Here is a 13244-nt window from a genome sequence, read left to right on the forward strand (position 1 = left end):
CTTTGAAGAGCAAATACAAAAATCATCAGCCAAAAAAATAAGTGATTGAATACCTCAGTTCTTTACTGACCTTATTAATCATGTACTACCAAAAGCATTCTGAGACATTCATGCTGAAGAGATTATATTATCATGAACATAATGGCTACAAATATTCATCTGTGCACCGTCTAGAGTGAAAAACTTGATCACTATTTCAGCACTCACATTTGTTAACAACCTCATATCATGCTCCTTGAACTTATGAATCATATAAACAATTATAACAGAGAAAAGGCGTTGGTATAAATGTGTAAACTTTTAATGCTCAAATACACATTTTAACAACTTATGAGAACAAATTTTTGCTTAGTCTCTCTTTAGTTATTCAAATCATGCATTTTTTTATTTTTTATTTTTTATTTTTTTTTTGAGTAAAACTGTGGACAGGTGGGTAGCGATGATCTTGCACTTTAAAAAACAACCTGAGATATCGCCTAAGTCAATAGCTAGTTATACTAATAATCCCAACTATTTGGGATGTACTTGAGTCCCAAGTTATGCATATTTGTCCGCTTGGTTTTTGTAGAACTCAAACTCTTCTCAAATTCTCACAACTCCTAGTAAATATTGGACATTTTAAATAAGAGATGTATAGGGATTGGACAATTTGTAGATACACAAATTTTACTAAAACTGAGTTTTTCGTCAAGTAAAAATATCTAAAATTTATGGGCATTGACACATACCATAACTAGTCTCTGAAAGTAGTAATCGGCAATAAGGCCTGGTGATATTATACAGTAAAACAGATTCAGTTTCCTAGCCCAATGAGTGATGAAACTATATAACGTCGGATTTAAACCAGGCACTGAAAATGCACCTCCAAAACGAATAACGTTAGATGTGTTCATGAATTATGTGCAAGGCAAAGTAACAAACGCGTACAAAGTATAAACGACACATAATACCTCCACAAATGAGCAATAATCGTAGGAAAATTTGTTAGAAAAAACCTTTTAAAGCAACATTTTTGTTCAGAAAAACCTTTTAAAAATTTCTTGGCAAAATAAAAACTGATTGTAAAAATTTTTGTTGAAGACAACCAAAGGCTACTTTCCGACGTTGACTCTCACATGCATATGTTATTTTTTTTTTCCTATTCCCACCCCATTTTTACTAATTACCCTCTAACTCACTTAATTAAATAATAATTAAATAAATTTATAATTAAAAAAACCACAACCACCACCACCACTAGACAGCCCCCTCCTCCCCCTCCCCATCCCACCCTCCACCCAGATCTCTCCACCCCCGGCGAGCTATGTCCACTTGGAGTCTGTGATATTGAATATGATTAAAATCTATATTATAGAACAAAATTCTAGAAAATTGAACCAAAATTCTCAAGTTGGGTACTATTTCTTGCCAAAAATCCCAAATTTCCAAACATGAAACAATAAAGCTTAATTCGATCGAGGGTCGCAGTGAAAGTCTTGGCAGCACTCACAGCGAAAAGCGAGAGGGGGTTCAAGCGACTGGGCAGTTGTGGGTTCAAATTCTCTCTCCTCTTTCTTGGCCGCCATTGAAAAACAAACTCAATAGGTTACAATGGCTTGATTTTGATTTTATTTCAATTTTGGGTGGTGTTGAAATTTAGGGAGAAAGAAGAGGGGTGAGAGTGAAGATAAGGTACGGAGTGAGCGATGTAAAGTGGGTCGGACAGCGATAGAGGGTAGCTCGCCAGCGGTGGGGAGTTATGGGCGGCAGGTGGGATGGGGGAGGGGGAGGGGGAGGGAGGGGTAACTGGTGGTAGTTTTTAAATTTATGAATTAATTAAGTTGTTAAATAATAATAATACAAAAATAAATAAATAAATAAATAAATAAAGGAATTTAGAGGGAAATAATAAGAAAAGCGGGTAGGATTTAGTTAAAATGACCATGTGCATGTCACATAGGGAGTCAATGCCAGATATAATATAGTCAACATCGGAAAATAGCCTTTGCTTCTCTTCAACAACAAAATTTTGCAATCAGGTTTTATTTTGCTAAGAAATTTTTAAAAGGTTTTTTTGAACAAAAAAAAGTTACTTTAAAAGGTTTTTTCTAACAAATTTTCCATAAATGTAACAATTGTTCCAAAACTTGCAGAGGGATCACACAAAACCCCTTGACAATTCTGCAGATGATATATAAGAATACACACCATTAACTCTCGCTAGTTTAAAATAAGTATATAAATTCAAAAGTGTGGAGATCTTGTGATCCACAAATAAAACACCACAAATTCAATGAACAAGATATGGAAAATAATCCTAAAAATTGATCAGCCAGAAGTAGCTCAAGGCTTCAGGTTATGCTGGATTGATTATTCCATCACTAAGGGTAAATGGTCCAGATTAAAAATGTTGTACATAATACAGAACTGCACAGCGCAGATTACTACTATGTGCCTATGCGGATATACAGAAAAAGAGACAAGTCCTGCTCAGATTTGGCAGTGCCGGAAGTAGAATAAGATCACCTCAGTCAAAGTTGTTTGAACGTTAACGTTCTTGGTACATGCTTGGCAGAGGCGGGAAGGCATCGCTTGTACGTTCATCACTTCCCCAATTAATCAGCTTACTTAGTCCCTTTTGAATATGAATTTGAAGTAGAGCCCATCCCTCGAGCAATTTGAGGCCTCGAGATACTAAAATCACAAGAACACAAGATCAAATTATGTACTTGGAAGGGTAACGAACATTGGTGGAGTCAACATACCTGTTACTTCTTGGTTGCTGTACAGCTCCTTTTCGTATAGCTGCCCGGTTCTTCATCTCTGCACTGTTAGAGAAGCCACAGAAGACAGCAAAATGTCAAACCATAGGGGTTTTTGAGAAATGCCAAGTTAATAATTCCTGAAGCTTTTTGAAGTAGAGCATGCCAATTACCAATGAGGGTACAGGGTAAGCAGATTTGACATGAGGATACTGAAACAATGTAGCCATTTCTAAACAACTTGATAAACTAAACTTGTCCAAACCGCAAATAAACATATTGTCTAAAAGTTTGGTAAATAATGTAGGATTTAGATAGCTCTGCTCACATTCAGGTTAGAAATGATCACACAGATGCTAAATTTCTTCATAAGCTGTATAGTACTGAATTCAATAAATATATATTTTTTTTTTTTAAAAAGAGAGAGAAAAACAAAAAAATTCCATCCTGTTGAGATAGAGTTTGGGGAGGTGCACATGTATGTAGCTTTTCCCCAACTAGTCAGATACTACAAAATTGATACTGTACTATTTTGGAGAGACCCACCGCCCAAGGAATATTTTATAACAGAAGGCAAGTGTAGTTTTTAGAAAGTTGACAAACAGCTCTATATACTTCGTAGAAAGGACAACAGAAAGTGCATCATCATCACCAAAAATAATTGGCAAAACGTGATTTTTTTTTTTTTTTTTTTTTTCTTTTGAAGTATTGTAAGAGAGAAATGCATTCAATTTTTTAGATAAATACCTGTTAAAGTGTTCAGCTTTTGCCTTCTTCAAAATGCTGCTCTTTGCATTGGAATAGGCGCTTGATTCTCCAAATGCTACATGTAAGCATCATATCATATGGTAAGAGAATAGACAAGAGTAGACTATAAGAGTCGCATGATCATTTTGAGCCCCACAAAAGATACCTCCACAAAAAGTCCGTCTCTTAGACGAGGGGGGAACCTTTGCACAAAACTGGATTTGACGACTTTGCTTTCCTACAGTAAAAAATAAAATTAAATAAATAAATTCAGAAAACCCCTTTGAGCTAACACCTCCATATAGAATAAATAAGCAAAATGAATAGCTTGAGTATTAGAGGAGACTTACGGGCACTTTCATTCTTTAATCTTTGTGCTAGTCGCTCTACTGTTACATTTACAGCCTCGTTTACTTCCTTCAATTTCGCCTGCAAGGAAAAGCCTTGATTAAAACTGAACAATAAACAAGTAGCATTCAAGCATTTAGATTGATTACACAAGACCACACATAAAGCCTTTTCCAAAAGGGGTAAACCAAACGTAGTAGCAAGTAATAGAAAATAAAGCGTCCGCATGATAAAGCACACCAGATGATTGTCTAATACCTGATACAGTTGTCTCCAATTAAATGTCACATTATACTTTTTCATCCTCGCCTCTACAACTTTAACACTCTCAGCAAAAAATTTTGCCTCATAAAATTTCTTCCAAAGTTTATCAGTAATTGGACTAAGATCCCTCTCCTACAATAAGTTCAAAACAATATAAGACTTCAGATAAAATAGAGTAAAGATATGTAATGCACAAAGGTCAAAGAGATGGTTCAACTTACAACTGTAGCATTTTCAATATGCATCAACTGCTCCACTGTACAATGGGGCAAGATGCGCTCTAGAAGATGTGAATCTAATGGAGCAACATTACCAATGTATCTAATGTTATCTATTGCTGTCTGAACACATAAATCAACCAGAGATGGAACTTCCCCATTCCCAATTCTTTGTTTATCAGAAAAGTGTATATACCCCGATCTCATGTCTTCAAAGTCCTGCTGTACCCAAATAATTAGAAAACAAACAGTTAGAAAATCCTGATCAGAATCTCATACACTGAAACATTTAATCTTTTTCACCCTACCTTGGTACCTCTAAAACCCAAGAATATTAATGTTCCAGAGCCTTTACTCCATTAATAACACTAGCACAGCAGAAGCATGAGGTAAAAGAATCATCCTTTCGATGAAGTTAGATGGTGATAGAGAGCAAGTATCCCACAAGTGGGAACATAGATGGTCTACTAACGTAAATGTTAGTGACATAGGGAGGGGGAGGGGAATATACAGTAATAGGAAGAAAAGCCAGAACTGAGGAAGCATACCCAGCATTAAGCACAAGACACAATCCAGAAGTCAAAGTTTTAATTCAAATTCTAAGCCAGAATTTTGAGGATTGAGACAAATACTTGTATATACATCAACCACTAATCTGTTCTGCTTCATCATCTTTTCTTCCACTGGGGAATAAGTCAGTAGCAGAACGGAAGATCAGTAGCCAATATTCATTTTGAGCTTTTATTGCATACCACAAAAAATTTATCTTGACCCCATCCCACCATATTTCATCCTAAAATTTAACAGTTGTCTGATGGCTTTTCATCATAAAAAAAAAAGGCGGTTTATAGGGATCACATTTCTCTAGGTAAACTTAGAGGACCATAAATTTATAAAAAAGAAGCTTCCGAATCGAGAAGAATGAAGAAAAAAGAGGACTGAAGGCAAAAAAAGTTTGGAAGAAAAGAGTAGATCGAAGAGAGTGAGAGAACAGACGTGAAACTTATTTACCAATGACGACCACCGATCTGATGCCAGAAACCACCAGTTAGTCTCACAGACATAATACCAACCACCACCAAAATCTGTCAATTTACTTCCCAATCGCGAACTAGGGTATCTAATAATTAGGGCCTTTCATTTTGGGGTAATATCATTAACATTCATGTAATAAATAAAGGGCTTTTGCTTGAATCTGTCAATTAAAGACTGAGTAAGAATTAAATTGAAGAAACTTTGGTACTCCTTAGTTCACAATAATCTTCCTAATCTCCATGTAATCTTTTTTAGGATGTCCATATCCTCTTACTCAAAATGGAAGTTTTCTACACACAAACCATGTGTTGTAAAACCTTCCTAAGACAATTAAATTAATATGGAGGAGTGGAAACATCCTTAAAAGTACGATCATTTCTTTCTAGCAAAAAACACCATTTCTTCCTAGCTAAGCACACCACAAGATCATCAATTTATTATCACTGCATTTCACCAAAGCAATACTGAATCCTCAAAGACCACTTCTAAGTGTACCCAATATCAGTGTATAAGTTTTGTTTAGACTAAAGCAAAAGAACAAGAATGAAATTCCATTAACATAGAGATCAAATACAACATTGTGTTGTAATGAAGCCTGGGGTACATGCTCTAGCAAAAGGGCAAGACAAGCGATTGCTTTACAAAATTGCAACTTCACAGCACATCACACTAAGATTATGAAATTACATGGGCAACCATCAATCACACATGAGCTTTCTACAAGACTATTTATGAATTGAGAGGAGTAGAACCATAATTTCCAATGGTATATAGCCAACTTTTAAAAAAGGTATTATATGTTATACCTCATTTTTTTTAGAACCCCTCATTATAGGTGTAAGAAAATGCAAGAGCTAGTGCAAATTACAAAAAGGTTAAAGGTGTAAGACAAAGTAAGAATGAGAGTGCAAAAAGGATGGTTAGGTTTAAGAAAGAGTGGTAAATATAGTGTACAAAGGTGTAATATTGCAAAGAAAGGTAAGTTGGTAAAGATAATGAGTAGGAAAAATAAAAAATAAAAAGGCTATAAAGCGAATAGAACAAATAAATTAAAAACAAAATAATTATGACTACATTTAGGCTATGTTTAGTTCACCTTTTTTTTTTTTTACGTGATTAAAACTTATTTTTCCTAATAAATATATATATATATACTCCCTCTGTTACTGAAAGTTCAACTCACTTTGCATTTGCACGGTCTCCAATGAACATCTTTGACCATTAATAACTTCGGCTATGTATAAGTAATTTTTTTTAAAAGTTGATATTTAAAAAATTTACGAGTTGGGGAATCTAATAAGACCAAACTTGTTAATTTATTTTGATTTTATAAATCATAAAATGTGGTCAAAGTTATTTTATTTGACCACATGAATAGTAAATAAGTCGAACTTCAGGAACAGAGATGTGTGTGTGTGTATATATATATATCAAATGAAGTCTTGTTAGATTTGCATTAATGTGCATTTTCCAAATATATAATTTTCATAATTTATTTTTAATAAAGAATTTAATACTACGTATTTAACATTACAAAAAAAATAACACATAAACAATAAAGTATGATCTGAAATAAGTAATGAACAAAACATAATGTTAGTTAGCTAATTATGAGATCCAATTGCGTATTTATATAAACGAATTACTATAATATTTAAACTCTAATTGTTTTTTTAACCTAGTTAACATTTTTTCATCAAAGATAATTAGGTTTTTTACAAAACTTATTCACAAATACACAATCATATATGTAGTATAAAGATTACATTGTATTGAAGTTCTAGAATAATTTAAAAACCAACTATAATAATAAGTAAATTTTAAAAAGCTGAACACGAGCAAATTAAATAATATGATGGAATCAAAAACAAAATATCCTTTCACAATAAATTAATTACAAGCTTTAATATGGATAAATTGACACCATGAGTCCCAACTATGACCGGTTTTCTTTAAAATGTCCCAACTATTGATTAACTCGAAGCGATTCTAACTTTTGAGAGGTCTTTCTCAAAATAGTCCTTAACATATTATTAACCGGTTAATAGCGTCACGTGTCTTGTTTTCGTTAAGCGTAATTAGAAAAATCAATCCTCCACCACTCTAAACACCCACCCCTCTTATTACACCATCTTCGTGTTACTTTACACGTGACAATTTCTACTTGTTTACCCGATCATTGTAAGTTAGGGATTGTTCTAATAAGAACACCCCTAAAGTTGGGAATGTCATGAATTGATCAATAGTTGGGACCGTTTAAAGAAGAATGTCTATATTTGGGATTAGTAATGTCAATTTTTCCTTAATTATTCATCAAGAGAACAACACTTGTTAATGAAACAACATATAACTTACATGGATTAAAAATACGATCCATAATTAGAAAGTAATACTACTAAAACATTTTAAAAGCATAGCATTTAACGTAACAACAATAATAACAATAACAATAACAATAATAATAAAGTATAATAATTCATTTGCAACTATTATAGCTTTGGAACCTAAAATTATAAATCAACAAACATGAAACTAAATTAAATATGATATAGTAAAACAAAATAAAGGTTGAATGACCAAAACCTCTTAATTCTTCTTTGTGAGATAGGATTGTAGCATATCTCACTTAACCTTCATTGATTCCAACTTTACTCATCTTCAAATTAAACATTTTTTCCATCCAATTGGATTTGCTTTTCCCCTCTTTCATAGGTTCATCCCATAACCTCTCACATCAATATTGTTTTAAGAATCTCACCCAAATTTATAGCAATTTGTACTAGTGTTGATGATAACCCTCTATTGCCTCTTTGTTTCGAAGCCTTAGCTTTCTTCAAACCACTAGAAGAAGGTATACCACCAAAGTCATGAGTACCAATGGTTACTACGTTCACATCATCTTCATCCTCTTACCTTTTTTGCCGCAACAACCACTTTGAAACAACCACTTTGAACCAATCCCAAAGTTCCTTTTCAATAGAAAAATGCACCGAGATTTCCCAAACATTTTTGTGTACAATATTTTGTTTTACGGGCAACCAAAAAAATGATATGCAAAGTCCAAATTGTCACTTCACTATTCTACCCGCTCGAATGCATCCACATTCTCTTCATGGTAACAAACCCATTTGATAGTGTGCTTTTTAAAGAGGCAAAGGCTCTACTCCCCATGATGCATGATGCTTTTTCCAATGATGGTAATTCAAGAGGTGCCACTTTGATACCTGAGGTGCATGGGAGGAGTGTAAGACTCATAGGAGATAAACACTTTGTTTGTAGCTAGGTATAAGAGCTTTACCCTCTCTCTTTAATTAGCTCTACTTGGATGATGCACATTTTGTTGTTAATATGGTGGTGGTGGTGGTGGTGTGGGCTTGTAGGGATAGCTGATGAGACAATATCAACTCCATTGCTAAAGTTAGGAACGTCTCATCTTCATCAAGTAACAATTGACACGCTACTTTGTGAGGAAAAATCGTGATCTTGGAAATTTGGTGGAGGTATTTGTCGTGAAGTGATTTGTTGTGGAAGAATTTGTCGAAAATTATATAAATTCCCTCTCATCATTCAAAGAAACCTATTTTTCATGTATGAGAGGTGAAAGAATCAAAATATGTGAAAGCTATGTACCAACTGTGCCACCACATGTTTTAAAGCATCCCGAACAGACCTTGAAACAAATAAAGCTCGAACTCACTTGTGCCCCCCTTGACCTTGGTTGTCAAGCCGCATCGATGCGAATACTGCTTGTCGCGAAAAGGCAAGAGTGCTCATCAAGCTTGGCGCTAGACTGTGTTGCTCCTCGTCTCATTTCTTGGCTTGCGCCCTTGTTGCCAATAGACAAAAGCACACCACACGAATCGTGTAATGGGCTATGATAGCTATAACCTTGATCATTTCCAAAAGGAGATAGTAAAGATCCATTTGAAAGATAAAATAATGAAAATAGAAACAAAATTAATGTCGGCCAATCTATAAAAGTGGACAACATTTTTGGAAGTTGGCAAAGCTCATTCAAAGAGCGCCTTTATGCGCTTTACTTTAATCTCTATAAATCCATAGCGTGCATTTATGCGCATAACACATCCCAACCTCCAACTTTAAATTTATCAAGCTTAGCACACTATAACAAGTTTTAGAGCGTAGCATTCCTAAGCTACACCCAAAGACTTGTTTTAGTAGGCATTGATTAATTACAAATAAATTAATCTATCGGTTTTCAAACTACAAGACATTTAATACCAACTCATGGTATAAATGATCTAATGAGAAGACTTGATATAATGGGTGGAGTACCATGAAATGAATTTGTACCACAATGTTACAATTCAGCAAATCATAGAACTCCTCCATGAATGGATCCACTACATGAAGCAATTCTTTGGTTCCATATTAATAACAGACGGGAAGAGGGGATAATTTGGAAGAAAAAAGAAAGGAAAGAAAAATTTCTTAATATTCCAAATACAATTAGGTCACCAATATCATACAGGTTCTTTCCCATTTCCTTAATCATATTGGGTCCACCAATATAATACGAGTATTTTTCTTACCCTATATTCAAATAAAATTGCCCCCACATACTCATTTAGATAAAATAGTTAAAACTACCACTTTTATGTACTTTTCTCATCAAAACCCCATCTCTCCTTAATCTATACACCTAGATAAAATTGGTTAAGGCTAATTGAGACAAAGAAAGTAGTTCACAATGCCCTCATCCTTAGACATATCTCATTAGAAATGTAATACATCAAAGTGTGATTGGGCAATACATGCAATTTGTTGAGACTTACTTTTAGGGACATATAAATACTTTGATAAATCTTGGACCCTTAAGAATCCAATTCTATTCAAGGTGAAAGGTTGAGAAATGGAGTAACATTGCTCATTACAAAGAGATTAAGAAGTACTTCAACCTTAGCACTAGGAATTGTAAAGGAGACTTGACTTCCTGTACAAAATGGCTTTTATCCCTCACTCACTTTATACTTTAATGAGTTTGAGCAATATTAAATTATTAATACTCTATCCATTAAGACAATGCTCAAGCTGATTTTCCACTCTACTTATCATGAGTTTCTTGAACTCTTTTAGAGAAAATTTACATACTTTTTAGGATATCATTCATGAGTAACACTCTTGCATATAATCTTTTCCGAAGATTTAACCTTAAGTTTCAGTCTGAAAACATGAAAAGAATTGGTTGGAAAAGCACGTTATAACTTTAGTCGGCATGGATGTAGGCCACCAAATACAAAAGGGAGAAAAAAAGCATAAAGTTTTTAAATAAAATTACAAATGTAAAAAGGATTACTTTAGTCTGTAGGGGAGTAAGCTATTAAAAACAAAATGGAGAACAAAATCATAATTTTTAAATAAAATAAGAATATAAAAGGATAAAAGGTGAAACATATCACACATTCCCATTTGAAAACTGAAGAGGCTGAACACCAGAGATTTAAAAGAGAGAGAGAGAGAGAGAGAGAGAGAGAGAGAGAGGAAAATCTCGAAGAAAAACAGTTAAACAGAGTTCGAAACTTTACTGTCCCACATCAACTTACATGGATATGGATATACCATCAATAGCTAGGTTAAAGGCAGCCTGGATTCTTTATAGAGGCTAGAAATTAGTCAATCATTAAGCTCACTACAAGATTTAGACATATAAACGCATGAATATGGATATGCCATAAAAAGCTAGGTTCTTTGTGAGCTAGCATATGATTCAATGCTGAAGTTTTAGTTTTGGTTTTGGAATTGAGGTTTTCAAGTGAACAAGGATATTAAACTAATTCAACCTGAGAAATGTAAAATAAGATGAGAAGCAAGATGGTGAGAAATGCATGAACAGCAAGACATGACTCAAACAACAAAATTAAGTTCTCTAAGGAGGGAAAAAAAAAAAGTTATCTAACAAAACCAAGTTCCCTAATTCCCTAATGAATTAAATTAAATGAGTTATCCTAATGACTACGAAATATGAAAATGATCAGAACTTGTGTTTTTAAATACTAATTGAATCAACATTGCTCTGCTAATTGGTTACTAACACAAACATTATAATTAGACTAAATGGGAAAAAACCATGAGTTGACTAGAGATTAGAAGCATAGAAATATCCATATAATGCAGTACCCAACGCCTGAATCTATGTGTCAGCTGTTCAGATAAGATGGACAACTGGGGCAATGTTGATTAAGTGCCATCTGAAACTAAAATATCTATAATTCCAAAAAAAAAAAAAAAAATACACATGGGGAATGCTTCTAATGGAAGCTGAATGAACCGATTCATGAAACGAAGATGTAATATGGGAGGAAGACAGGATTCCCTTGTACAATTAAGAAAAAAAATGTAAACAAGGCTTTCCAAGTAAAAGATTCGAAATTTCTTCTCAAAATTACAACCATGTAAATATAAATCATGAAGCTCTTTTCCCATTAAGAAAAAAACGTGTAGGCATCAAGTCATCTTCTTTCGACAGTTCAAGTACAAAATTACAGATGCACCATCCTTCAATTGCATCCTAAAGTACCCAAGTTAAATGGAATTTTGCCGAAAATGCCTCTGAACCAAATTGTGTTGATGTCTTAAACAAAGTTAACAACATCAACCTTAAATTAGGCTCATAAATGCTCTAGGCCTCTAGCATCTACTAAGGTCCAGGCATAGAGTAAAGTGGCTTGTGATTACAAAAACCAGGGAAACACAAAGATGCAAATTTGATTGAATTATCAAATTAGCACCACATCATTTATTTTCGATAAAAGAATATCAACGTAAATTGGGAAAAATTGTAGAAAAAAAAAAGTTGATCGCCATAAACTTTTAAAACTTCAGTAATTATAACCAATTGTTCAATTATCAACCTTAACAATTGTTCAATTATCAACCTTAGAAGAGCCATAAGTTGATTATAGTGACAATCAGAAAAACGTTAAACCCTAGATTGGTGAGATTGATATTCGATGATCAATTAAAAAACGAAAAAAAAAAAAAAAAAACACTGTACCCGAGATGCTGCTTCAATGGAGGAGAGAAATCCCAGAAGCCCGTTGAATGGAGGATTCAGAGCACGCGCTGGAGGGTTTACCGGACGCGCTTCGATGGAGGAGAGAGGGAGCAACGTAAAAGAGAAAACAACTTCAAAAGAGAAAAAAAAAATAGAGAAAATGTAGGAAGATGATTAATGACACGTATACAACAAGGCGACAACCAGTTATGTCAACCGTCAGATTTATAAAGCCCTACTTTTATCGATGGCCTTTATGCTTACGCATGTTTGCATAATATTTAAAAATTACATTTTAATAATCTCAACTATTGTCGATTTATTTCTAATAATCTCAATTAAGGTTTTTTTTTAATAATCCTAACTATGCCCTAACATTGCCTTCAATAGTCCCAACTGGTCAACACCAAGTCAACGACTTGTTGTAATAGGAAACCAATACACGTGTCAGCACGTGATTGGTTTATAATTATAAAATAAATAAAATAAATAAAAACCCTAACAGCCACCACCCCCTCCCCTCTCACCGTCGTAAAACACCACGACAAACCCTATCTTGTTGGAAAATGGTCGGCCGTCTCCCCTATCCCCCAAAAACAACCGGTCGGCCACTCCCAACCCCAAAAACCACTCTAGCTAGTCCACTCCAACCCCCAAACCACCCATTCTCCCTATAAAAAAACCTCCCCACTGTCGAAACGACCCTCCTCCCTTCCCCAACCCACGACTTTGGCCTCCTGGGCGGTTTCGAGGGTGTGGGAGGGCTGGAAGAGCGGCGCTGAGGTGGATCGAATGTGTGTGTTTGGGGGTTGGGCCGGCCGGCCGGCCATTTTCGGGGGGTTAGGGAGGTGGTCGGTCAGTTTTCACAGTGGGGAT

The 13244-nt window shown here is 34.5% G+C and overlaps 1 protein-coding gene across 6 annotated transcripts; it reads right to left on the bottom strand.

Moving 5' to 3' along the window:
* Positions 1 to 2189: 2189 nt before the first annotated feature.
* On the bottom strand, positions 2190 to 12554 carry LOC110699668. 6 transcript variants are annotated; one of them, XM_021877188.1, is made up of 9 exons: positions 12369 to 12554; positions 7937 to 9241; positions 4322 to 4537; positions 4095 to 4232; positions 3839 to 3917; positions 3655 to 3726; positions 3489 to 3564; positions 2745 to 2807; positions 2190 to 2673 (listed from the first exon to the last, which is right to left on the bottom strand). In XM_021877188.1, exons 3-9 carry the CDS (start codon positions 4523 to 4525, stop codon positions 2604 to 2606), a joined length of 702 nt encoding a protein of 233 aa, XP_021732880.1. In that variant the 5' UTR covers positions 4526 to 4537; positions 7937 to 9241; positions 12369 to 12554; the 3' UTR covers positions 2190 to 2603. The 6 variants fall into 6 exon arrangements, with proteins under 6 accessions (XP_021732880.1, XP_021732881.1, XP_021732879.1 ...); XM_021877189.1 differs by having other exon boundaries at positions 4322 to 4540; XM_021877187.1 differs by lacking the exon at positions 7937 to 9241 and having other exon boundaries at positions 4322 to 4540.
* Positions 12555 to 13244: the final 690 nt, after the last annotated feature.

Source organism: Chenopodium quinoa, unplaced genomic scaffold, assembly GCF_001683475.1.
Source record: "Chenopodium quinoa cultivar QQ74 unplaced genomic scaffold, ASM168347v1, whole genome shotgun sequence".
Classification (NCBI taxonomy): Eukaryota; Viridiplantae; Streptophyta; class Magnoliopsida; order Caryophyllales; family Amaranthaceae; genus Chenopodium; species Chenopodium quinoa.

Excerpts from the sequence above, each read along its gene's own strand:
- LOC110699668 (XM_021877187.1), bottom strand. The coding sequence starts at position 4,525 with ATGAGATCGGGGTATATACACTTTTCTGATAAACAAAGAATTGGGAAT. Across the intron at positions 3,918-4,094 it reads ATTGGAGACAACTGTATCAG|GCGAAATTGAAGGAAGTAAA; the intron begins GTATTAGACAAT and ends TTTTCCTTGCAG. Across the intron at positions 2,808-3,488 it reads AAAGCTGAACACTTTAACAG|TGCAGAGATGAAGAACCGGG; the intron begins GTATTTATCTAA and ends CTTCTCTAACAG.